Raw genomic sequence first — 26060 nt, forward strand, 5'->3', positions numbered from 1 at the left:
AGTTGAGTTATCTTTTATGCAGAAAAAAAAAAAAAAAAAAAAAAAAAAAAAAAAAAAAAACCCGCACGAGTAATGTTTTTCACTGCATCTTGATTGCATAGGCCATGTTAGGTAGAAATGAGATTTTTTTCTATGGAATATTAGTTTATCCGGTGGTGGCAGGAAGGGCAAGGACGGTGCGAGGGGGAGAGAGAATTGAGAGGGCCTTGAGTAAGAAGAGAGTAAGAAGTGGCTGAATAACAGGAAAAAGAAACTGTACTCAAAATAGAGTTTTATTTTTCCTATTTTTCAGTCACTTAGACCTGTCTAGTCACTCCTGCCCCCCTCAATTCTCTCCCTTTCCCACTCTCTCTACCCCTTTCTCACCACCTGGCAAAGTAATATTCCCTGAAAAAAAATTCATTGTTAAATTGCCTCTTTTATCTAAATGATGATTGGTAAAACCTCATCCCTTTGCAAGGCAGGCAACACAGCAAGAGCCAATTTTTATTTTCTGGATCTGATTCACGCACTTGGGGCCAAAATATGTTTACTTGATTCTACAAGGAACAATAACCAGATGCCTGAATTCCAATATTACCGTACATAAAAGAGTCTACAAACTGGAGAAAAAGGAAAGAATGCCGGACTCCACAAAAATCATAATAACTTAACGCCAATTGGCGGCTTCTCTTAATACGTTCTACAGATTCCACACTGCATAAGAAAACTGGTAGATCACATGGAAAATGGATAGAACAACACAGTATCTTATGACATATAATAACATCCCCAGACGAGGACGAATATATAATCCATACCTTTTTGCAGCTTGGATGAATTACACCTACTTCTATTAGAAAACACCTCAGCTATTTTTTACTGTATATATCCGCACCAGATTCCATACACTCTATCTGATCATCTGGGCTTTGACTCGCTACCCTTGCTTCGGAAGGACGAAAGTGAGAAGAATGATGAGCGAGGTGCTGAAATTTTCGGACCAGGGCAGAAAGATCAGTGTCAGAATAAACAGTTTTAAGCATTTTTCAAGACATTTGTTGAATGTGGAGTAGCGAGAACCATCCAGTACATTCCATTTCAAATTTATCCTAACACCTATACGGCAATATGTTTACTCTTCTTTTTTAACTAAACAGAATTAAGAAATAGAGGGAAAGGTCCCAACAAATAGAAGCAGTTCAAGCATACTTAGCTAAATGGAAAAATTAAAAAGGGGAGTGATAAACCGACTCCCCAAATTGATAAATCGACTCCCCATGTGTCTTTCTCTCTCCTCTAGGTTAGAGAGAGAAAGAGGAAAGAGATAGACACATGGGGAGTCGATTCATCCATTTGGGGAGTCGATTTATCACTGCCCATTAAAAATACAGAGTGATAAGAAATCCATCACAGGAGCACCAGTCCCAGCTCCAAACATTGCAAATCATAAACGAAGTGGTTTAAGAGACAAAAAGAGCAAAGATAATGGGATTAGAACATCAAAGAAAAAAAAACACATCTGTTGCCAGTGATAAGAGATAGAAATATGTTTCTATGAAATAGAAAATTGTCACAATGACCTTCCATACAATCACTTGGACATATGAGCTGGGATTGAGTATGAGAGAACATAGAGCGTAAATTTTAGGGTTCATTTGGATGCACAAGTTAAATTGATAGTGGTTTCAGATAGATTGCAATGTTGAGAGTCATCACCCACTCTACACGGCGTCGGAGGGGCCGGGCCGGTGCGGGCTTACACATGCAAGTGAGGTCACATGAGGTTGGACCCAAAATATTCACAACACATGATGGAGCAACACCACCAGACCATCCTAAATGGTTGGCTATAGCACATGCTTGCTGTCGCATGATTGACATGCACAAAGTTAACTGCCTATACAGCCATCGTGTATGTATATTATATGATTAATTAATTACACACATGATGCGTGCCATACAGATACAACTTGTCACTACAAGTAGTTGGATCTAGCTTCTTCCGTTTTTATCCCATATTTATCGTGGAACACTTTGTCTGTGCTTCTTTCCTTTTCATCCATTTTTTCTGCCTTGTTCACACAAAGACAGACCTTTAGAACTCTTTCCCTTCGCTCCTTTTCTCCATTGTTCTGTTCCTTATCTCAGTGCCGCTTTTCTTTTCTCTGCAACCATGAGTCATTCATTGTCTAATATTCGATGGAATTGAAGCTCTTCAACACCTTCGCCAAAAGCCATTACCAATCCTAGTCATCTCTTCTCTCTCTTCATATACCGTCCTTGTCCTTGGGAATTACTTGACAAAGATGTGAGCTTTCCTTGCTAGAAAACCCCTTTTCCGCCACTCTCCCTTCTAGGGTTGTCTTACATTGGAGAGAGAGAGAGGAAGGGAGAGGGACTCATTTTCTGGAGACACAGAGCTAACCTCCAATTAACACCAGCATCTGATGCAGGTATCTGCAATCATTTGGGCTATGTAGCCCTCTTCCCTGAATGAGGCATTGCCACTTTCTATTTTAACCTTAACGCTACCATGCACAAGAAAGCCCATCCCTTCCAATCCACAACTCTAGTTTAATTTCCATGCCCACTTGATGCAGTGAGGAAGTGGGAATCACAAATTTGAGGTCAAAGTCAAGAAGAACAAGAGAAATCGACAAGTGAAGACCAAATCAAGTTACTATCACTCAACTAGAGTAAACACTCTAACTGATAATCACAAATCAAACCTACCGCAACAACAATGTTAACTTACCAACTTCTCCAAAAGCTTAAGCTGTTGGAGAAAGGCTTTTGGAGAAAGGCGTTATTTATCTTTCATACTTTAATACTCCCCTACACGTGTGGCCCACTTGGCAAACATGTGGCACATGTGGTCCCGCTTTGGGCCGACCATCGCATGTGGATTTTTGCTATCCGGGAGGTTTGAACTCCAGACCTTTGGCTCTGATACCATGTTAACTAACCAACTTCTCCAAAAGCTTAACTAACCAACTTCTCCAAAAAACTCACCTAGAAAGCAAAATAAAGATCTGACCGTTGAAAGCCTCTTTGTACGGTCCCAAAGAAATATATGCAAAGATGTTTAGTAAAACAAACAATATTTGGATCTTTTAGGCACCTACTGAACTCTATATCCCAAACCATTCTAACCCCCACACCCCCTCCCCCCCCAAACCCACACCCACACACACCCTTTTGGAAACTCTCAAAGACTTTGGCTTCCTTATTCTTTGCAATCCTAAAAAGATTAGGATAGAAGTTCGACACTTAACCATCATCATTCCAGAAAGGGCTTCGTTTCATCTGACCAAATTTCCAATCCCTAAGCCTCCTTCCTTTTTTTCATAGAAAACATATTCCCATTTTACTAAGTATTTTAATTTTCTGCCTTCGTCTTCACCTTTCCATAGAAAGTCTCTTTGTAGTTTTTTCAAGTTTGTTTGCCACGAACACTGGGATCTTGAACATCGATATGGAAGTAAAATGGCAGGTTGGAAAGGGCAGCTTTAATGAGGAAAATGCCCCTACCCCAAGAGAGAAGACTTTTTCCACCCTGCAATGTTCTTTTCCATTCTCTCCACAATCGAATTCCATAAGTTGGCCGACAGAATACCCAAACCTAACGACAACCCAAGGTAAGCAATCGACAAAGACTAGATTGAGCAACTGAAGCTTTAGCGAAGCTCTGAAAATGAATGTGATCGACGTTACAACCAACTAGGAAGCTTTTCTCCAAGTTCACTTTCCAACCGGCCAGTTTAGGATGAAGTGCAGATTGTGGATAGTATTCTAATTCATTTTTACAAAAGATGATAGTGTCGCCTACGAATTGAAAGTAGGACATTGATGCCACTCCTCTTAGGTTCACTCCTTTTATTAATCTGGCCTCCTCAACCTTGACCAGCAAGCTGGTAAGCCATTCTTCCATTATAGAAAAGAGAAAGTGGGAAAGGAAGTTGCCCTGTCTTAATCCCCTTGAACTCTAGAAAAACCCTTTAGGATAGTCTTGAGAATCACTGAGAAAGGAGTGAGCTGTGATACACTCCATCCATTTCCGTCCTCCAAATAGACCCACAGCTCTTTCTACCAAGTAGTCCAAGAAATTCCAATTCAACTTGTCATAAACCTTTTCCATGTTGATTCTAGAGATCACCCCTGCTACTTTTTTGTGTGCCAAGAATCTAACATTCATTTGCAATTAAGTCTCCATCAGGGATCTATCGTACCGACACATATGCACCTTGGAAAGGAGAGAAGACCGAACTCATAACTTCTATTAGACGTTCTGCGAGGACTTTAGCTTGAATCTTATATATACCATTGATCAGGCTATTAGGGCTAAAGTCTTTCACCTCTGTGGATCCCTCCTTAGGAATGAAAGAAATATGAGTTGCCTTTAAACTTTGATTTAGTTTCCCCCCTCATTCTTCTCCATTTCACGCCCCTCCTTCTCCTCTTCTTATTCTTTCTGATCCCACCCCCACGCCCCACCCCCCTCCTCCCTCCCTTCTTTCTCTACTTTCCTTTTTGTTTCCCACCCAGATGGCATACGTAAACGGACTAAAAGACGTTAGCAACAGTTGCGTCAAATAGAAAAAGTAACTTTACATTTACAAAGCAATGCAGAGGGTGAATGTGATTTCAAAATATTGGGTGTGAATATAAAAGGGTGGCCCAGTGCACGAGGCTCCCACCATTGTGGGGTCTAGGAAGGGCTAGATGTACGCAGCCTTACCCCTGCTTTGCAGAGAGGATGTTTCTGTGACTCGAACCCGTGACCACCAGGTCAAATGGAGCAACCTTACAATGGAGTGTGAATACGTATATTATAAATAGGAAACAGTACAAAGTTGACAAGTAACATTGGAAAAACTACCAAGTTGCTAAGCTTTTACAATCATTCAAGAAAAAAGTTGATAAGCTATTACAGAATCTCCCACCACATTTATTTTTAGGGTAGTGCATATTTACCCTCAGTATAGTTCGCATTTATTCTCAAGGTAGAGCATGTTTCCTCTTAGGGTAGTGCATGTTTACTCTCATGCTTAATTATTAATTCTGTTTCGGTGCACACTTTGTTCATCTCACTAGAATGGAACATTTTGGAGAAAGATGCTACGGCTGGTGGAAATTTTTTAGTAGTTAAAAATTCAAGCTATTGGTAGAGTTTTAGAGAAGAAATGAATTTTGTAAAAGTGTAAAAGTGGGAGGTTTTGATGTGTTTTATCCCTTCATTCATTTGGGAGGGTTAAAAGGCATCAATGCCCTTCAAATGAACACGAAATAATAACATAATAGTGGTAGAAAAAGAAAACCAAAAAAATGTAATGAATTGAGCAATCTTAAAATTTGCAATTTTTTCATTCCTTTATGCTCAGAATAGGCAAGTTCGCCCTGTTTCATCCAGATTGGACCGGATTAAACAGGATTTCTAGGAAGAATGTTTCATTTGGTGATTTGTTCCAATTTCCAAAATGGAACAGAACTTTTAAGTCCATTCCAGACTAAATATAATGGAAATCATAACTAAGCTCTCAAGGTAATGTGTGCATATTCTCAAGGTAGTGAGTAGTTGCTCTCATGATAGCACATGATAGGATTGTACATGCTTACTCTTTTTTTTTTTCAGGTTTATTTTCTTTTTTCCATTTTTTCTTGCTTTTCTTCTTCAACATTTTTTTGGGATTTTTTGTTAACTTCTTCTTCTTCTTCTTTCCCTCCTCGGCTTCTCATTATACTTCTTCCTCGATTTTTAGCGCTTTTCCCCCTTTTCTATTTTTTTCTTCTCCTCCTTGACCAATTTTTAGGGTACTTTTTCATTATTATTTTTTTTCTATTTTTCTTCTTCTTCTTTTTCGTACCGCGAAAAACAAACCCTAAAAATTGGACAAGAAGAAGAAATAGTAGTTTCGCTCGTTTACACCCTCAAAACTTGGTGTGTTGGGACTCTCTTTAAAAGCTTAGCAACTTGGAAGTTTTGCCAAAGTTACTCAGCAATTTGGTACTTGTTATATATATATATATATATATATATATATATATATATATATATATTACAATTAGTTGTTTAAGGTTGTTACAATTCTCGAAAGTTATCAAGGGCCTACCACTAAAATGTTTATTGAAGTGGGTATTCACAAACATTGGATATATAAATATATCAGAGAGATATACTACAATAATAGTTGGCTCAAAATTCATTGCCTATAGTAAATATTGCAGAATATATACCAGCCAACATTTTAAAATACGGAGCCAAATACTGCAAAAGTGTGAGACTTTTAGAAGAAATAAGTGTCATAAATTCAAAGTTGACAAAAGGGTTATGGTTTTGAAATCTCATTCCAGACTACTAAAGGCAACACAATGATCATGGAATCAATATCTTTTCATTCATAAACGTGTTCTAGTCATTAGATAGAAGTTACCTTTCAGAGAGCTGCCTGATAGATGGTCCTCTCTCAATTTGAAGTTTGCAGGCGGCGCTGGAATCGAGCTTCTCAAGGCTTTAACTGCAAGAAACAAAAATATTCAGCTAAAAACCGAAAACCATTCATCTATTGCGACCTACAGCGGATGGACTATATACCAATCAACAACATCTGACAATACTAACCCTCATATTTGTGGATTTTTTCATACCATTGCCTTTTCAATTTATGAACCATCCATTTTAAAGGCCACAATTTTAATGATTAGGTTCATCCAATGGCGTAGATTTTTGAGCCATGGTCCATCCACAATAGGCATTAACAAATGAGATGCATAACGAGGACACTGCTTGTTCTAAATTGTGGGTTAGATAACACGTCTAAAAATGTGCATTTTAGATACTTGATTTAACTCTCAGAATTAAAATTTAGATGATTTAATACAACCAACCCACATAGATGTGATTGAGAAATGAACCAACAAACAAATGAGGTACCTTGTTCAGGAAAGATCTCGCCCTCATTGAAGCCTTCATAAGGAGGATGACCCTGCGAGAATCCCATTCTAGACTTCCTCAGATCTTCTGATGAACGGTTCGCTGGATCACGAACATCTTCAGTATCATCATCTCCTTCAGAAGTTGTTGAGGCTGAGACCCAATCTGTTATAAGACTCTCTGCACCCCTACTTTTCCTCCCAAATTTCAATAAACGCTTAAACCCTTTCGTCATATCCTTGCGTGACTGATGGGAAGAGGCATTTGCAACAAGAATTGGTTTCTGAGCACTGCCCCATTTCTTCCGCATCCTAGCAGCGTCAGCTTCCATCATCTGGGTCAATGCATGAGAGTTCCATGATGCCGGGCTGCCCATAGGAGAATCCACAGAGGCATCAACATCTGATGCCTCATGCGTGTAAGAAAATGAATGGTGCGCACCAGAGTTCCATGATGCAGGGCTTTCACCTGGTGAGTTCTGCACAGTCCCAGCAGAGGTATTGAATTTCGAAGAAACACCACCTATTGTAGCAGCTGGGTCATCATCCACCTGAGAAAGCAATCTCAGGACCTCACCATTTTCTGACCCTGGGTCGCCAGATTTTTCTGATTCTTGGCTCGGACTTGGTTTTTCGTTATCTGATTCGGCAGGGAAATCTACGGCCTTAAGGGGAGTTTCACCTGAGACACTGTCAAATTCATCTTCCTCTCTAACCAAGTCTGTTGGATCTGAAGCCTGGTCCACTATTTCTTCAGACTCTTCACCATCTTTCAGGTTCTCGGACGACATGGACGCTTTCAGCTTAGCTAAACCAACCCCAGCACCAGGACCTATACCGTCACCCTTCCGGAGGAATGGCTTAGACTCACCATTCTTTGGAATTTTATTATAGAGACTCTGCTCACTTTGCTCTTTGGAGAATCTTAATGGAGTCAGAACAACACCGTCAGAGTTGAGAGGTGACAAATCCTTCAACTCACTGGGACTTGCAGAGCTTTTTCTCAAGGACTGAGACCGCCGTGGCTTCTCCTCTTTGACCAGGGATATGTCTTCACTGGTGCTCTTGCTGCGCGCATAGTTCCTCGTCTGTGATCGACTTCCTGTCTTGCTAATTCCAGTTGAAGGCTTTGTGTTCTCCTTTCTGAAGTCAGAAAAGTTTGGAACTGACTGTGTAAGAGGATTTTCTGATTGAACCCGCCGCCTTCCAGAACGGGAGTTGGTAGCTTTGACAGAAGATCGTGGAACTGGTGCTATTGAGGTTCGAGGGGTGGAGAAAGAAAGGCTTTTATTGGGTAAAAGTTTTTTTGGATGGGTATTTCTGGATGAAGCATCACCAAAAAGAGGCTCGTCTAAAGACCTCTCTTCAGAATATTGAGTCTGTTCAGAAAATTCTGGTAGATCTTCCTCTTCACTCTCGATGGACTCTGCTGGTTGCTGTCAAAGCAAAATACCTTAACAAGGTGAGTCATGCATGAGAACTTAAGAACAAACACTCTAAAAGATTAAGAAAATCATCTAATTAAGGTTGAAATTTCCAGTTGGTGAAGAGCCCATTACTTGCAATCATCAACTGTAAACTAAAATCAATGTTTAGATTCTCGACAAGAGCATTCATGCCTACCCATCAAAAATGTAAAAGGCTAGAGAAATAATTGGTTTAAAGAAAGAAGTTTTAAATCAACAATACCAGTTCTTTGCTTTTCACAGCCGTACGCATATTGAAAGACCTCAGCTTTTCTGCACGTCTACGAGCAAGAAGAGCCGAGTCCTGCCTGTCAGCAGATCCTGCAAACTTCGCCTTCATTTCAGCTCTACTGCTTTCTAGGCTATCCTGCATTGCCTTCATTTTGGCTTCTTTCTGTGCTCTTTTTGAACCCCATTCTTCCTTGAGCTTTGCATCTCGTTTCTGCATATACCTCTCATAGAATTTCCCTCTAGAATCCTCTGACAAACCATGATCACCCAACTTCTGCTTTGAAGAATTACCATAGCCCTGATTATCTACCATGCTCACCAACAAATTAACATCAAACTCCACTCCACCACTCGAACTCCCTAATGGCTCCTTCACTTGGGTTTTCTCAGATAGCTGGGTGGGAATGACTTCCTCAGGTTTCTTGTCCACGACCCATGTCGCATGTTCCCCAACATCAGCCAGCTTGCTTCTCCGTGCAGAGGCCATCTGATCTCCAGGAACCCTACGCTTGTGCGCGGCAAAAAGTTTTTCCAATTCATTTGCCTTCATTTGTAGCTCATCATTCAATTCCTGATTTCCTCTTGACTGTCTTATTTTCTGAACTTGCTCAATTGGGGGTGTTGAAGCAGAATCAAACATCTCCTGACTGCCCATAACCTTCCCCCCATGGAAAGAAGGCTCAACATTTCCACGGACAAGTATGCTTTCATCCTTCCTACCCAACAATCTCCGGCTCTGCTCGCGTGCAGAGGTCTGTTTATGCAACTTCATTCCTTGGACACCAGAATCTTTCGCTCCTGACTCTTCGACTGTAGGGTTAGAAAAGGGTCCCACTTGTGCCTGAGAAGCCACCAATTCTTTCTTCCCTACTTGTCCTGATTTACCAGGAAAAGCTTTCCACTGGGATTGAGGGGCCAATAGGTCGCTATTTCCCACTTCTTCTACTTTGCTCGGAAAAGTTTTCCACTCAGACGGTGGAGACAACAGGTCACCCCTTCCAGCATCCTCAGATTTTCCCGAAAAGCCTCTGTACAGAGCCTCTGAAGCCGCTGGATCCTTTGTTCCAAAATCTTCCACCTTGCCTGAGAAAACTTTGTTTAACTGTATCTGAGATTCTGAAGAGTCTTTCAAAATGAGCCTAGATTTCTGTTTGCTGAGATTAGTTCTGGACTGGGTCTGAGACGATGGCTCATCTTTCAATCCAACATCATCAACTTTGATCGAAACAGCTCTTGCTAGCGTCTCAGAAGCTTCAGGAGCCTTTGATTCAATGTCACCTGCTCTGCTCAAAAGGGGCTTAAATTGAGCCTGGGAAGCAACTGGATCATTCAGTCCGACATCCTCCACCTTGCCCGAAAAAGCCTTGATCAGAGGTTTAGAAGCTGCTTGATCTTTTAATCCAATATTCCCAACTCTGAATTGGGTAGTACTATCTGGATGATCATCCTTCAAACCAGACCGTAACTGAGATGTTGCAGTATCATTCAACGTGGTGGTAACAACACCCTTGTCTTCAGCCCTGCTCTGAAAATTATTTGATGATGAAGAGGGTGTTGTATTTGTACTCTCGGTCTCCTTCTTATCATTATTCAACTCGATACTCATATCGCTTGCACCACTCCATCTCCTCAAAACAGCCTTCTCAACAACAACAACAGAGGGGGCTTGTGAGACGTCTGAAGAAAGTCTACGAAGCTCAGCCCCCACCACCTTATCACCACCCGACTGTTCTTTTTGCTTCTTCTCGAACAAGTTGATCCGGTCCTGCACGCTAAGCCTTCTCGCCGGCTGCTGCTGCTGACTAGGCCCCGTCTCCTTTTCGACGGGCCCCCCCTCCCTTTCTTCTCTCGAGAAACGCCGTAACGAGGGTTTGAGATGACACGTGTCGGGTCTGGATGGGTCCGAAAGACGGGTTGCGTCCTCTTCTTGTTTGGGCTGCTGATGGGCTCTGACGGAGACATTATCTTCAGTGGGGTCGTCGATGGACATGTCCGACCCGGAACCGGAAGAGGACCGGACGTTTCGATCGTCGATTCCCTTCCATGGGTTTATCAGCTCTGGCCGTTTCTCACATAGATCTATCAATTTGCTGCAAGCCTCGCTGCATCACAAAATCAGAATAATAACAAATTTAATAATGAGATTTAATATCTTGGTGGAAAAATAAATAAATCAGGGAAGCTTGTTTATTAAAACTTATCTGAAGGCCTCTTTGGATCCCTTTACAAACTATTTGCAAATAATAATCTTATATTCACATTGTTTTGAAGTTGCGTATTATTATTTATAGGGATTTGCTAGGGACAATCGCAGAGGGCATTTTGCGGGCCAGCTGCTGGGTGAGAGAGCAGCCACACGGACACAGATTGTCTTTTCATTTAATTCATTAGGGTGGCTGCTCTCTCATACAACAGCCCGCCCGCCCGCAAAATTCCTCCTCCAATGGTCCCTAGCAAATTCATTGTTTATTAATAACAGTAAAATTGGATTTACAAGTAATATAGTTAATGGGATCCAAAGAGGCCTCAATGTCCCATTCGAAAATAACCTTACCCCAAAATAAACCTTAATTGCAAATAAGTACTGGTGGATTGGCTTTGGTGGCAGCCAAAGAGTACCTAATCTATGAGTTATTTAGTTCTACTTTATGCCTTTTCCTTTCTTTTTCCATGTATATGTTTTGGGCGATGATATTTTCACCCCCCTGCATTACGCACACGCTCCCCTTATGAAGTGAAAAGTGGCCAACTTTAACACTTTTTGACGTTATAAGGGGCGCGTGCGCGTAATAGAGGGGGACTGAAAATATCATCTCCCTTTTTTATTTAAATTTAAAATAGGAGAACCCAAAGTTGAAGAGTCACACCAAAGGGAAGTTAGGAGGGCCTTGTCAATCTTTGAAAAAGACGGATTAGTCCCTCACCAATAGTATGGTGGTAATTAATAGTCAGCAAAATAAAAGGTATCCAACAATCTATAATTCTTTATTCTTTATATTTTTAGAGGGACAAACTGTGAGGTAGTTAACCAATGTTAGGTACCAAACTAATATGGAAAGAATTATACTTAAACAATATTGGATATCTAATTAGGCATTTTCGTGGATGTAAGTTTCAGTCTACTCGTTATTCTGCCTTTACTTTTCTACGCAATGGAAGCTCCTTGGAAAATTTGTTTTGAATCCAATTCCTAGGAGGCTTGTGCTTTTGGACTTTGAACTTTGAACATTGAAGCCTAGTCAACGTTGAAAAAACGAGACGAAACCAATTAAAACAACGTTGCCTAGTGAACACGGGGGCAGTCTCACATTACTTTTTTCTTTGGTGAGCCCACCCACAACTCGCTCCCCTCCATATTTTATTTGAGAGAATTTATGGAACACTTCGTCCTGATCAGTCTATTGCCCTTCATTTTTGGGGGTAGGTAATCTCGGATTGAACCCGCAACCTCTAGATTGATATACAAAGACTCAACCATTGAGCAACAGGCACAGCCCCAACAACTTGCCCTTACGTCACCACATAGCAGGGATGATCTAGACCGTTCATATGAAAGGGTCCCTATCACACAGAAGGGGTATGATACAGAGATCACACTCTAGGACAATCCCACCCATCTAACTGATGGCTTCTGAGGGGGCAGTTAAAATAAAAAATGGTGAACAGTCCACATTCAATGGACAGAGGTGTATTAATCAAAACAGCTGGGTCAGCCAGTGAGTGATTTTCGAAACATATGGATGGTCCAGATCAACCAATTTGATAAACACATGTAAGGTAGTAATGAGAACACTCCCACAGTTGGTTGCTGCAATTGATCCAAGACCCCCCTCTTCCTGTAACTATAAGAAAGTCACCGGAAATGGCACAAAACTAAACATTTCCGGGACTTAACAGCAAAAAAACTGGAAAAGCAATGAGAGGCCATGCAGGGAGGAGGTGGATCAATCTACACTAAGACATATAGTAAATCAAAGGACAGAAATTGTAGATGATAGACAACGCATTTGCAGCTGGAAAGAACAAAAGATACTACCAATGCACTTTGGAGTACCACTGGATATCTGATGTAGTGGCTTTCCAGTGGCAGGGGTTTTGTATCAATTTCAAGAATGAGGGCTATTATCAAAATGGAGACTTCTAGGCGTTATGGATAGCTTCTATTATATTGAATACTCTTTTTTTCGGTAGGTAAGTTGGGATTGAACCTCCGACCTCCAGGTTGAAGAACAAAATCGTGACCATGAGCTAGAGGCTCAATCCCAAGATAATGAATACTTCTTAATTTTCGTAAAGGGCTAACTGTGTTTGTACTTAATATTACAGGTAACAACTTATTGGCCACAATGTTAATTAAAGAATTGTCTGAAATTTTGTTACCATGGTTGTGACGTGTAAGGGGTTTGTGGGGTGAAACCCCTTAGCCAAGTGGTATAGTGCCACATGCCAAAACCATAAGATTTGGGTTTCGAGTCCCCACCTTGCCTAGTTACCAAACCAAAATAGAGTTGGGGTTCTGGAGTTGAAGTTATTCTTAGCTTCTTACCTTAAGCGATGGGCCCCAAAGCAATCTGCAAAGAGGAGAAGTTCCGAAACATTGTCAAGGGTGAAACCTGCAGCTGATGCCCGAGTACATGCAGCGGTCAAGTCTTGCTTAACCGCAAGCAGTCGCACATCTATGGCCCTCAAAAGCTCTTTCCTGAGCAGTTAATCAAAACAATCAAAAAGGGAGAATACTCTGCAAAAAGAAAATTAAACAAATAAAATACCGAATTACTTTTTCTTTTTTTCTATGCCAAAGTTGGTTATTTCAAGATGTGTTGGTTACTGTTTTTTGGTATTTTAACAAAGAATGTCTCTTATATTGGTGCCAAGGTTTGAATCATCCACACTGGTGATCAAGCCTTTATTGTTCAGGACACAGCAAGTTATAGAAATTCAAAACACAATCAATAGTGAACTTGAATGTTTCAAGTTTCAAAAACTTACTCTTTTTCTTTTTGCGAGTGCTCCCTGTTTTTGGGTTTTTTTTCCTTTTTTTCTCTTTTTCTTGAATGGTAAGTTATAAATATGACTAAACAGGAGGGATATCTTTCGCTATCTTGGTTCAATCCTACATAAGGAAAGAGAGATTGAGGAGGATGTTAACCACAGAATAAGAGCAGGTTGGTTGAAGTGGAAGCATCCTTCAGGAGTTATGTGCGATCGTAAAATACCTATCAAGTTGAAGGGAAAATTTTATGAGACAGCTGTGAGGCCAGCCATGATGTACGGCTCAGAATGTTGGGCCACCAAGAAGCAGCATGTGCATAAGATGAGTGTAGCGGAGATGCGAATGCTTAGATGGATGTGCGACCACACAAGGCTAGATCGAATTAAAAATGAAGACATCCGTAAAAAGGTGGGGTGGCACCAATTGAGGAGAAGATGAGAAAGCACCGCTTAAGATGGTTTGGTATTTCCAACGTAGGCCTTTGGATGCTCCAGTGAGAAGAAGTGACTCGTGCCAACTTGATGGAGTAAAAAGAGGTAGGGGCAGACCAAAAACAACTTGGTAGAAACATTGAGGAAAGACTTGAGGGCTAGGAACATAACAGAGAACATGACCTTGGATAGGATAGAATGAAAGAAAACGATCCATGTAGACGAACCCAACTAGTGTCAGGATTAGACTTAGTCAATTTGAGCTGGGTAGATCCTTTCACCTTCTTCATGAAAATTTTCTGAAGGATTCACCTTCTTCAACTAGTTTGGGACAAAGGCTTAGTTGAGTTGAGTTGAGTTGAATGGTTAGTTTATGTGGTTTTAGAAATGTCAAGCTACAATTTAATTTAACTCAACCAGAGCCATAATCAACACAAATTGAAAAGGTGAATTCTTTAAAGTATTCAACCAAGTTTGTCAAAAGTGGACATACCACAAACCCCTAGTTTACTCAAAAAACAAGATGGTCCTTCAAAATATAGATGCATTCGAGCTTGTAAGAATGAAAAGAAAAGACCCTCTTGCATAAAAAAAAACGGTGGCCAAGTTATGGTCTTTGCCACCTCTATCACTAGTTCACCTATGCATGGTGCATACTGCCCACCACAGCATAAAAATGGATGATGTCTATGGCCAACTACGTGTCAGTTATTGATCAAATCATAGCGAGGCTTCAAACTTTTAGACCTTTTTCACTGTTGATTATACCCATAGGAGTATAGGTATAAACCAAGTACACTAAGCAAAATAAAGTGCCTGCATAAAGAGAAGTTAAAAGGCATTGTAGCCAGAGAAGTTCAAAGGCATAGATAGTAAGAGGAAGAGCTTACTTGGTTATGTCTGCTGCTGCCGCTGTGGATGCTGTTTCATTTTCACCTGGATCAATTCCAGAAAATAAAAGGTTGGTATAGATCACTTCTTACAGGTAATTATTCATCTAGTTACCAAAATTAGCAAAAAATGGCTAACGAAGAATCAGCTGAAGTATATCGGTTGCCTCAAGGCGTAAAAAGAACCTAGATTTTGCATGCAAAACTGGCAACTCCATTCCATGATATAAAAATGATAGAAAACTAATGCCGTTTGAGAAAAGGTTTGGAAAATTAGGACTGTCATAAACAATAACGTCATACGCTGCAAATGGCACAAAATCAAAGGTACAACGTAAAAACTAAAGCCAACGAGAATTTCAGTCACATCATTAACCAAGAGGGTAAGATGGACCTTTAGGGACCGTTTGGATACACGGATTTTAGAATCTAGGATTTCCTCAAAATTGTAGATGGGAGACGAGAAGAAAGAGACCAGCCATTGTTTTCTGATTTCTTGCCCTTATTTCCAACAGCAAGAGAGCAGGCGATCATCCCATGTTTCCAGGTTTTAGAAATCTCAGGTTGGGGGAGAGATTTATAAACCTGGATTTCTTACTTAAAATCCAAGAAACTCTGTCAGGACAACATACAGCAGCGATCATGAACCCTCTTTTACACTGTTTTCAAACTAAACCTGGATTCCAAAATCCGCGTATCCAAACGGCCCCTTGGATTTTAAGTAAGAAGTCCAGGTTTTAGAAATCTCTCCCACATCCTTAGATTTCTAAAACCTGGAAACATGGGATAATCTGCTACTCTTGCTGACAGAAGAAGGGCGAGAAGCCAGAAAACGACGGCTGGTCCGCTTCTTCTCTTGTCTCTCATCTACAATTTTGAAGAAATCTCGGTTTCTAAAATCCGCATATCCAAACGGCCCCTTAGTGTTTAGAATTTACCATTCAAAAGATTGAAAGCACGAGGGTGGTTAACTTTAGCCCACCATGGTGTAAAATATGTTACTTTAGTTCTATATGGCATAGAGACAGACACTCTCAGGATCAGATACGGTAACAAGGTGTTCATCTCAAAGGGCCTTGAAAAGCTTGAGAGACTAATGTAATGATACTGACACAAATAGCTGTTTATAGAAGTATAAACATAAAAATATATCTAAATGCAATTTGAAAACTACAGACAATATACAATAATACCAAAGAGAAAATTTTAAGTAACTTCACATAGCAAAATCAACTTGTGCACAAATCACTCATGTCTGACTTGTCTCACTGGTATGGTAATCTTTAAAAAGATGGAAAGCCCTGGTTATGTATCTTTAAATATAAAATGTGTTCACAAAGCAGAAAAATGCCATTTCCGGTGATTCTGACGGTCTGACCTTTATGTTGTACTCATTGGCATGGTCTTGCAGTGATAGTGTCACATATGGTATACACATCCGTTGGAAAAATAAAGGTCGGATCCCATGTTATCCATAAATGCCATGGGAACAGAGCTGCCACTGGTACTGCTCTAGCACATAACATCAAAGAATTAACTTGGCAGTGGTACATTACTCTTCTGAAGTGCTCGAGTTTCATAGGAGTTGTTCGTTTCCCATGAGTTGTTAATATTTCGTTATATAGAATACAAAGGGTGTTTTATAACTATAATCACTTCATTGCCACCTTAAAATCCAGTGCTTTGCTAGCAGAAGCAATTGGAAGCAAGAGCATTGGGAGCAGGGAGTGGGCAAGGAAAATAAGCCATTTGAATCCAAAGAATCACCAGATCTTGGTTTCAAATTAGGGACCATCTTCTAGCATTTGCAGAGAAGCAATTGGAAGCAAGAGAATTGGGAGCAATGAGTGGAGGCATGGAAAATGAGCCATTTGAATCCAAAGCACCATCAGTTCATGTATTCAAATTAGGGACTACCCTCAGTAGAAGATTCTGTATGTAGATTAGAAGTATATTTATCACCGAGCAAAAATTTGTCAGAAACATTCTCTATCTAAAGTGAGTTATAAGATGGATGCACATATTTTCCTTTTGAAGAATATGGGCATGTAGAAGTACAAATGTGGACTACTTGTACTATGATCCAAACAATTTATCTGGTAGGCATGGGCCACGCCCCACGAATCAAAAGGATAGGATAGCCTGATGGAGGAGATTTTTTGGACATGATGGGCCACACCCCAGTAAGCAAAGGTTAGGATAGCTTGATGGAGGAGAGTTTTTGGACATTGCCCATCCATAGAAAGGCCTACCATAAAAATGGATTGGACCATTGAACAAGCGATCATCACTTGTACTTCTGCCCCCATTGTACTCTCTCTTCTCATGTTTTATCAAAGGAAATAGGTGCATCCATGACAAACCACTCCTCTAAAAGTGCAGCAGTTGAGGTAGAATACTATAGTGCAATTTCAAGCAGACAACTTATTGGAGCCATCATTATAGGTTTTTTTTTTTTTTTGGGCGGGGGGGTGGGGGGGGGGGATAGAAAACTATAGTGCATATTCAAGCAGACAACTTATTGGAGCCATCGTTGTAGTTTTTACTTTTTACAAAAGGTTCCAACCAAAAGCTACTATGTTTTTTTTTTTTGAAAGATACATTAAAAAAGCTACTATGTTTCTCTCAGGTTAAACATATTATATGTATATTTGAAAAGAAAAAGGTGCACAAGTGCAAAACTTGGATAATGGAAATAAGTGTTGTGCTTTGAATATCAAAAGATCTAAAGTGTTCACCAGCAGCATCCAAGACTAACTGATTAAGGATTGGACTAAGATTTGCAAGACAGGTCATTCTGGGTTGATTCCATATGTATATTCACAGCCACTGTTGGCCATATTGGCAACTGTGAAAGAGAGGCTTGAGGCTGTTTCAACGCATCCAGTTCTATAACTAGCTAATCATAGCACCAGCCATACCAGGTAGCCTACAAAAATCCAGAATCATCTCACCCGCCCCACACTGGAAATGCCCCTAAAGCCCAAAAGCCTGCTGACTTCGATATTCCCACCAATACTGAGCTTTGTAAATATAAGGGGTAATTCAATCTAAGAATCCCCAGATCTAGAAAGAAAGAAAAGGTCGAATCTGATGATAGCTGAGAGAGGGGAGTTGTAAATAAGGTAGATGAAATGCCCACTTAGGTAGCCCAAAACAATGGGAATCTAGGTTTGATGCTCTAAAGAAATCTGTTGACACCTGTGTTGCATGAATACGGATAGGCTCGGAGAGTCGGAATCCGACAAATCGAGTGTTGGCTACAGCTAACCTCAAAAAAATGATACATCGATTTGCCTAATTTAAATTCTTTAACATGATAATATGGTTATATATTCAGAATTTTGGTAGGTTAAGTAAATATAATATTTCATTCCCACATAAAAAAACTTGGGAATTGCTAGCGTCCATCGCAAGAGGCTTTTCACGGCTGGTCTGCCACACATAAGACCAGCCACCTCGTGAATGGAGACAAAAGGAGACAACAGCTTTTGCCTCCATTCACGAGGTGGCTGGTCTGAAGTGTGACAGACCAGCCCCGAAAAGTCTTTTGCGATGGACCTTAGCAAATCCCAAAAAACTTATTATTTTTTTTAATGGCAAAGGATTAAATGTTATTAATAGAAAAAGAGAGAAGCCATGTGACCAAGGAGGTCAAAACAGGGAGGATACATAAGAGACAAAAAGAAAAGCCACTAAAAGATATACAACAACGCTCTCAAGAAACGCAAGGCCTCACAGGAGAAGAAAATCATTAATCTCCAGGACCGCCCTCCCAACTCCTTCCTCGATTCGATTAGTGAGCCAGGTAGCCAGTTGGTAATAATAAGGTTAGGTCTCAGGGAGTGCAGGCCCTGTTGAGATTTAGACAATTGGTATCAGGATTCTACCCATGCTACAATTCCGCTTTCAATCTTCGCCCCAATTTTAGAGATCGTCGGTCAAGTAGCTAGCTGCACGGCCAGCAAGATGGAGCGCCGGTCTGCCGGTACAACAGCTGCTGATAGAGCTCCTACCCGAGCGTCACGTGCTAGGTACGGCTTTTCATCTCCTTGGGAAGGTTCCCGAGGATGTAGTGAAGGACAAGTGTTGCTGTTCCTGGGAATGAACATAGTTCTCTTTTTTGAGCTAAATAGAAAAAGAGAAAAGCCATGTGACCAAGGAGGTCAAAACAGGGAGGATACATAAGAGACAAAAAGAAAAGCCACAAAAAGATATACAACAACGCTCTCAAGAAACGCAAGGCCTCACAGGGGAAGAAAATCATTAATCTCCAAGACCGCCCTCCCAACTCCTGTACTAGCAAGACAGTCGCCATCAACGTTTGCTTATCTCCTGACATGATAAAAATCACATGGAAACCTGCCACTCCATTATGTATCCCATCTATCATGTGCACGAATCTCTAGGGAAAAGGGTGGCTATCATCCATCCACCTTATCACATTCAACGAATCACTCTCCATAATTAGGCTACCAAGAACAGATGAGTTGGAGATCTTAATACCCTGGAGAACTGCCCTCAACTCCACCTCATTGGAGTTTGTGACCCCAATGGGACAAGAAAAAGCCCATCTCGTATCTCCCAACTCATCCCGAAGGACTCCCCCAACTACCATCAGCCCCGGATTTCCTAGACTTGAACCATCAAAGTTAAGTTTCAACAAGCCAGGTCCGGGTTGAGTCCAACTAGGAGAGGAGACCTCCTTCCGCTGACGACTAAAGCAAATCTCTCTCAAGGGTCGATATAGATCATCATAGGGAGTGAACATGAAACACAGAAGGATTTTCACCCATGCTATGGTTAGGGAGATGATCTTCATCTAGGACGTTCTTTTGACAACGCCACAAAAAACCTTGCCATTTCTTTCCTTCCGAATAACTCATATAGTACCCATTAACACCATCGCCATAATATCCTCCCCTTCCTTAGCCATGGGTAAAGGACCAACTCACCGAAAAATTAGACATCTACTGAGGGAAGACCCAAGCAACTCTAAATTTGTGAAGAATGTGGCCCCAAACTTCACAGGCTAATCTTCAGTGAATGAAAATATAATCCATGAATTTCCCATCCCCCACGCATTGGCTAACCGTCAGCATCTTACAGTGACGCAGATGGCCAACCGTCAGGATCTTATCTTGGAAAGCCGACCCCCTTCCCCCCCAAACACACACACTCTAGAGGGCAGGAATGCTTCACACTCAGGCCAATTACGATAATGGGCATGAAACTATGTGATGGTAGAAAGACTTTGCAAAAAAAACCGAAGAGAACCAAATATAGTGTCTTTTATCCTTACCAACTTTCTTTCCTAATGCAGCGGGAATCTAATAAGTAATAACTCAAGAAATATGGCCACCGAGTCAATCTCTTGATGAAAAAAAATTCTGCCTAAAGTTGACTTTCCACATAACATTAGGCCACCATTGACTTCTCTCCTTGCCAAACTTCCACAACCATTTCCCTAAAAGAGCATTATTAACCCCTTTCGACCGTCGAAAGTCTAAGCCGTCCACGTTAATGGGGTTGCTCACCTCCTCCCAATGTACTAGATGGATCATAACTATGGTTTCAAATTTTGGTTTCGGGATGCATTTCGGTCCTCACCGAAACCGAAATTTTGGCAGAAATCCTACGAAATAAATTTAACGGCTATTTTATGTCGTACAGAATTTCGACTGACGGGATAATATTAAATGATTATCGAAAAATGAGATTTTTGGGTGAAATCCCTTAAATTTCGGGATAAACGAAATTTCCACCGAAATCCCGAAATTTCGTCCTAAATTTCAAAATTTCGGCGGAAATAAACGACCATTTCGGATATTGCAGTTTCAGTTTCGATCTCGACCGAAACCCGAAATTTCGGATTTCAGTCGAAATTTAAAACAATGCTCATAACCCCATAGAAGGCTTCAGATTAAGAAACTATGGAATTGAAGTTACGCATCTCTAGTTTGTCGACGACACTTTAAATTTCCATAGTGCAGACGAGGGAAGAATTAAAAATTTGAAGGTTGTTTTTAGTTGCTATGAGGTGATATCAAGACAAGGTACAAATTTCAGCAAATAAAGGCCAGGATGGTTTTGCAAACATTTTGGTGTATAAGGTAGGGAACATTCCGAGTACCTATCTAGGTCTACCGAATTGTTGTGGAAGGCCTCAAAGGCCTTCGTGGGACCTTGCTATTGAAGAAAAAGAGAAGAGGTTGTCGCTATGGAAGAAGAAAACTTTTTGGAAGGCAGAATCACGTTGATCCAAAGACGTCCTGATTCATTTGACTTTGTAATTTATGTTTCTTTAAATACTTGGTTAACGTTATAAGCTGTATTGAGCACCTTCAGAGAATTTCCTTTGGGGTTATTCCAATGAGAGGAGAAGATTCTACATGGTTAGATGGGAACATGTGTATAAGCCTAAATCCGTTGGAGGCCTGGGTATTAGAAATCTTAATGTGAAGATTATGGACTTGTTAAGCAAATGGATGTGGAGGTTTGGAGAGGACTATCCTCGCCTATGCCGTGTGGTGATTGCTAATAAATATGGTGTGGTGTTTGGGGATTGGGGATTGGCACTCAACATATAAGTATAGGCACACGGGGTTAACTATGTGGAGGGACATTATGTGAGTTTAGCTACTTTTCCAGGGAGGGATCAGATTTAGAGCATGCTTGGGTCACATGATCAAATTTTGGATTTATCCTTAGGGTGGTCAGCAAGCTCTAAAAGATGAGTACCCAGACTTGTCCAAGGAGGCTTCTAAGCAGGATGTATTGGAGAGAGACTCCTTTAGCAAAGACAATAATACATTAATTGGATAATTATTGGATAATTAAGCTTCACAGAAAACCTTTTTTTGCTAGAGAGATCATTAGGGCCTCTGCCATAATGGCTTCCTTAGAGTCGACACTTATTAAATGCACCAGAGAAGATAGAAGAATATGGAGGTGGAAAACCGGAAAACCGGTGGAGCGGTATCCGTTCATTCTTTCAACCACGTTTGATTTCAATGTCGTTGTCATCGCTCGCATTCAGATCTTGGAGAATTCCAGCACCGCCTAGAGTTTGTGACTTTGCCTGCAGGATGTGTCTTGGACAAAATTCTCACTGCGGACCATCATTGAAGAGGCAGAAAGATCATAGGTTATCATTGTGCATTAAGCATTGAGGTGGGTGAGAACGTAGATCACTATCAAATTTTGTCACGTGTAGAGGTTGGCCAACTATGAGGCAGATCGGTTACCTAGAGGCAGAGTTGGCTGGCCAGCTTTGGAGGTTTTCGACTTCCTTCCTCCTTGATCTTTTGTAGTTTTCTCTTTCATTTCGCTTGCACTTTACAACCTCGGTCAGTTTTCTTCTTAATAAAATCATTGCCAATAAAAAAACACTCATTAGAAGGTTAATGAAAACGGTTTACACCTCTCGCCGCATGATTTTCTCTCCTCTCTTCAGTCTTACATTTCCACTATATAGTTGAAGAAAAGTTTACATGGTCAGAGTCATCAGGATAAAGTTACAAGGACAACATTTATCATTGACATAGGTATTTATATCTCTTCTTTTCTCAGTATCTCTTTTTTCTCAGACATAAGTATTTATATCTCTTCTTTTCTCAGTATCTCTTTTTTCTTCTTCTCATATATTCGAAACCATATGTTCTTTCTATTCTTTTGATCCTTCCTAAAAACAGCTCTCTGTTTTTTTTTTTCAAAAACAAGCATCTTAGAATTCTTTTCTTCCCTTCCTTTGTATTATAAAACTCCTTTTTGCTTGATTTTTCAACTTGTTTATCACTCCCAATGTCTGTGTCTTCTCACATCTCTCCATAGTATTCTTTCTTCCTTTTGGTCAACCTCACTTATTCTTTCATTGTTATTGTGCACCTCCATACATATACTGACACATAGTGAACTTTAACAATCAACACTTAGCATAAAAAGTGAAGTGCAATATCCATCAAATGCTAATTTGCCAAGGGATGATGGCAGAGAAAGAAACAATTTGTACTTCATATAAAGATGATTCTTTCTACTGTCATGTATTAATGTTCCATGACTAACCAACAAAAGCTAAAAGGGTCTGCTTAAAAAAGAGAAGCAAAAAAGAAGATGAAGCGTACCCAACACATCAGAAAGCGGATCTCCTCCCCCCTGAATTGAAAAACCTTTCACCTTCAGTGAATTCTAAAAAGAGTTGCTAATTTGACGTTGCATACTGTTATTAAAAAATTAAAGCAAATGAACCCAATGGAATTTAATACCTGCAAATAAATTCTCCGGGCTGCTTCCAACTGAGACATCTCTGCATTGAATGTATTAACAAGCTCCAACACCTCTGGTGTACTAACAAACCGAACAAACCTGAAAGAGAAAATGGGGAAGGGGAAAAAATAGTATCCATCAGAAGGAAGGAAGAAAGAAAATACTTATCAATCAAAAGGCACTGAATTTCATTTAAGCTAGCCAAATCAAAATCAAGACAAGGCTAAGACTGGAAACAGTGACAACTGCATCTCAAAAACAACGCCCCAGAAAACCTGAAATAAGAGTCGCACAGTAATTTACAATCGCTGGAAAAGAGTCAATCCCTTTATAGATTAAATGGCAAGAGTGTTGTTACAATGCATCATGGTCTTCAGTTTTTATACTGGAATGGAGATGGCCTAAGGTTTCACTGACAAATTCATATAGTTAAGTAAAGAGAAAAAACGCATGCCTGACCTTTCAAGAGTTCCTTTCGTGAACCATGTGCTACCATATTTACGTCTCTCAACTTGTAACTTAATCGACTGAAGTGCCTGAGCAACCTGTTCTTCTGCGACCTTCAAATGAGTCACAAATGGCTTCAGCAACCCTGAAGCAAGTTTCTCAGTGTTTCCTTCAGCTGATACAAACAATTCACATCTGCAAAACAAACAAAAAAGACACCGAAATAGAAAAGGAAATTATAGCATAAAATGAGTAGCAGAAATGGAAGATAATGAGAGCCCCAAAACCCGCAATTAATCTTCTCACCGTGAACGCTTAGGTGACAACTGGAATACAGCATAATCAAGGAGCGTATCAGATTTCATTTTTAGACAATGAAAATAACAAAAGCTTCGCCCCGAGCACTTATCCTGAACCTTATGAATTCGTTGGCCCTAATGTCAGAAACCTCGGAATCTGCAGCAGTTTAAACATTCAAAATCTAATATGACCAAGAAATTTTGATCTGAATTCTACGAAAATTACCTACTTCATAAAAACGTAAAATAAAAATAACTGAAATTGACAGAAAGATGGTATGCTCTGCATGAATCCGAAGCTTTGGGCAAATGGGAAAATTTTTGCAACCAACGAATAGAGAAAATAACGAGACTTTTAGATCCCCGTATCAAATGTCAAAAAATTACATCAGTTCTTCAATTCGAAAGGACAATGCAGAAATGCAGCAAAAACATGTATGAAATTCAAATTCTAGTTCCTGGAAATTCACCAGTGATTGCATCATAAAAAAAGACCAAAACCCTAATTTAAGATCGAAATGCACCAAAATCATGACCAGAAACCCTAATTTAAGATCGAAATGCACCAAAGTCAAGACTAAAAACCCTAATTTAAGATCGAAATGCATCAAAATTAAAACGTTAGAAATCAAAGGGTCTTTCCAGAAAGCTGAAATTACAAAATCTTCCAATCAAATTCTTAAAATATCAACCTGTTCTTACCATCGCTTAAAAAAACTCGCAAAAAAAAAAAAAAAAAAAAAAAAAAAAACCGAACCTTCGAAGTTCTCCTGGATCAAGCGCAACAAACCCTAGCCGTTTATCCCAAAACATCACCAGATTCCCCAAAATACCCCAATCGTAGAAGCATCCAAAAGAACTCCTCCTAAAACCATTCTTTCTCAACGGAATGCCTCAAAACCCTAGACAGTGAAGCGAGAAATTAGTCAAGAAAATGAAAGAAATGTGGGGAAGAGGACGAGAGTATAACGGATTTTAAGCTGTAAAGAGAGGGATCGATGGCAATTTTACCTACCTGTTGCTGTCAAGTTCGATGAAGATTTAGATTTAAGGACAGATCTTTGATTTTGGTTCGTTTCCGAACGGGCATTTAACTGTTGTTATTTCTTTGGATTTTGGGCTTCTCTTTCTTTTTCACTGCTACATTTCCCCTTTTTTTTTTTTATCTTTTCTTTGCCAAAACCCTACCAAGAGGAGCAGTAGCCGTGTCTAGTCGACGTCGTTGCTTTACTCCTCTCTCTCTCTCGGATTACAGTAGAGCGAGATAGTCGGCGTAGAGTTGCTGTTTCAGACAAATCTAAAATATTAGTCCAGTGCGGAGACAAAAAGGACCCTGGTTTTTCTTCAAATTACGAAAGGCCCCAAATTTAGCAGTGTAGCAGTTGACTAAAATGCCCATGTCATTCTTTGTATATAACTTTTTTTTTTTTTTGATATATCTCTGTTTATAGGTACCATGTCACGTATAAGATAGATCTGCTCTGTTCATTAGATGGGGCCAATTATTAACTGACCACCATCACCCAAATCACATGGATTAGACATTGCTAATAAACTTAGGGAAGTGATATATCCACCCCTTTTGATCACTAGAAACACCCCCTGTCAGTGTTTGTGGCAATCAGGGGCATTGAATTCTTCCGACATAAGTACAACAGCCCCTCTTTAGTCACTGATGCACTGACAGGGGGTGTTCCTAGTGATCAAAAGGGGCGGATATATCATTTCCCTAAACTTATCAAAAGGGTTTTTCTTGTTGAATATGGAACTATTTAACCATCCACTTGTACAGTTGTATTCACAAGCGTATTCATTTTTTAGTGTTTCTTGAAACATCAACTTGAACTACTCGAGTCTGTTCCAATCGGATGATGAGGATTCACTTCTTAGCTGTGGTCCATCCATTGTGGGACCCACTCGATGAATAATTAACGTTGTATATATATGTAGATTTTCCAAGTACTCTTTTACTTTCTAGGGGGCTTATTAACATTGATTTCCTAAGTTTGGGTGGAGGGGGCGGACTCTCTCCCTCCACTAAGTGCCTTTTGCTATTAAGCAGGAAAAAAATTATATTAACATATGGACCTGTTATTTTGGCCATAGGAACAAATGATAATAGCCTC

At 40.2% G+C, this 26060-nt stretch overlaps 1 protein-coding gene across 2 annotated transcripts; it reads right to left on the minus strand.

Annotated features, from left to right (window-relative positions):
- Positions 1-560: 560 nt before the first annotated feature.
- On the minus strand, positions 561-25207 carry LOC143877975 (uncharacterized). Of its 2 annotated transcripts, none has more exons than XM_077380338.1 (12): positions 24950-25207; positions 24692-24836; positions 23942-24091; positions 23648-23830; positions 23188-23287; positions 23047-23077; positions 14924-14969; positions 13156-13308; positions 8602-10711; positions 6914-8348; positions 6414-6497; positions 561-968 (listed from the first exon to the last, which is right to left on the minus strand). In XM_077380338.1, the coding sequence occupies exons 3-12, from the start codon at positions 23998-24000 to the stop codon at positions 901-903; spliced, it is 4269 nt and encodes a 1422-aa protein (XP_077236453.1). In that variant the 5' UTR covers positions 24001-24091; positions 24692-24836; positions 24950-25207; the 3' UTR covers positions 561-900. The 2 variants fall into 2 exon arrangements, with proteins under 2 accessions (XP_077236453.1, XP_077236454.1); XM_077380339.1 differs by having other exon boundaries at positions 24946-25207.
- Positions 25208-26060: the final 853 nt, after the last annotated feature.

This window comes from Tasmannia lanceolata, unplaced genomic scaffold (assembly GCF_043159265.1).
Source record: "Tasmannia lanceolata isolate RefF3 unplaced genomic scaffold, GAP_Taslan_0.1 ptg000005l, whole genome shotgun sequence".
NCBI classification, from domain to species: Eukaryota; Viridiplantae; Streptophyta; class Magnoliopsida; order Canellales; family Winteraceae; genus Tasmannia; species Tasmannia lanceolata.

Excerpts from the sequence above, each read along its gene's own strand:
- LOC143877975 (XM_077380338.1), bottom strand. The coding sequence starts at position 24,000 with ATGAAATCTGATACGCTCCTTGATTATGCTGTATTCCAGTTGTCACCT. Across the intron at positions 23,288-23,647 it reads ACGAAAGGAACTCTTGAAAG|GTTTGTTCGGTTTGTTAGTA; the intron begins GTCAGGCATGCG and ends TTTCTCTTTCAG. Across the intron at positions 13,309-14,923 it reads GCAGCAGCAGACATAACCAA|GAAAGAGCTTTTGAGGGCCA; the intron begins GTAAGCTCTTCC and ends TTAACTGCTCAG.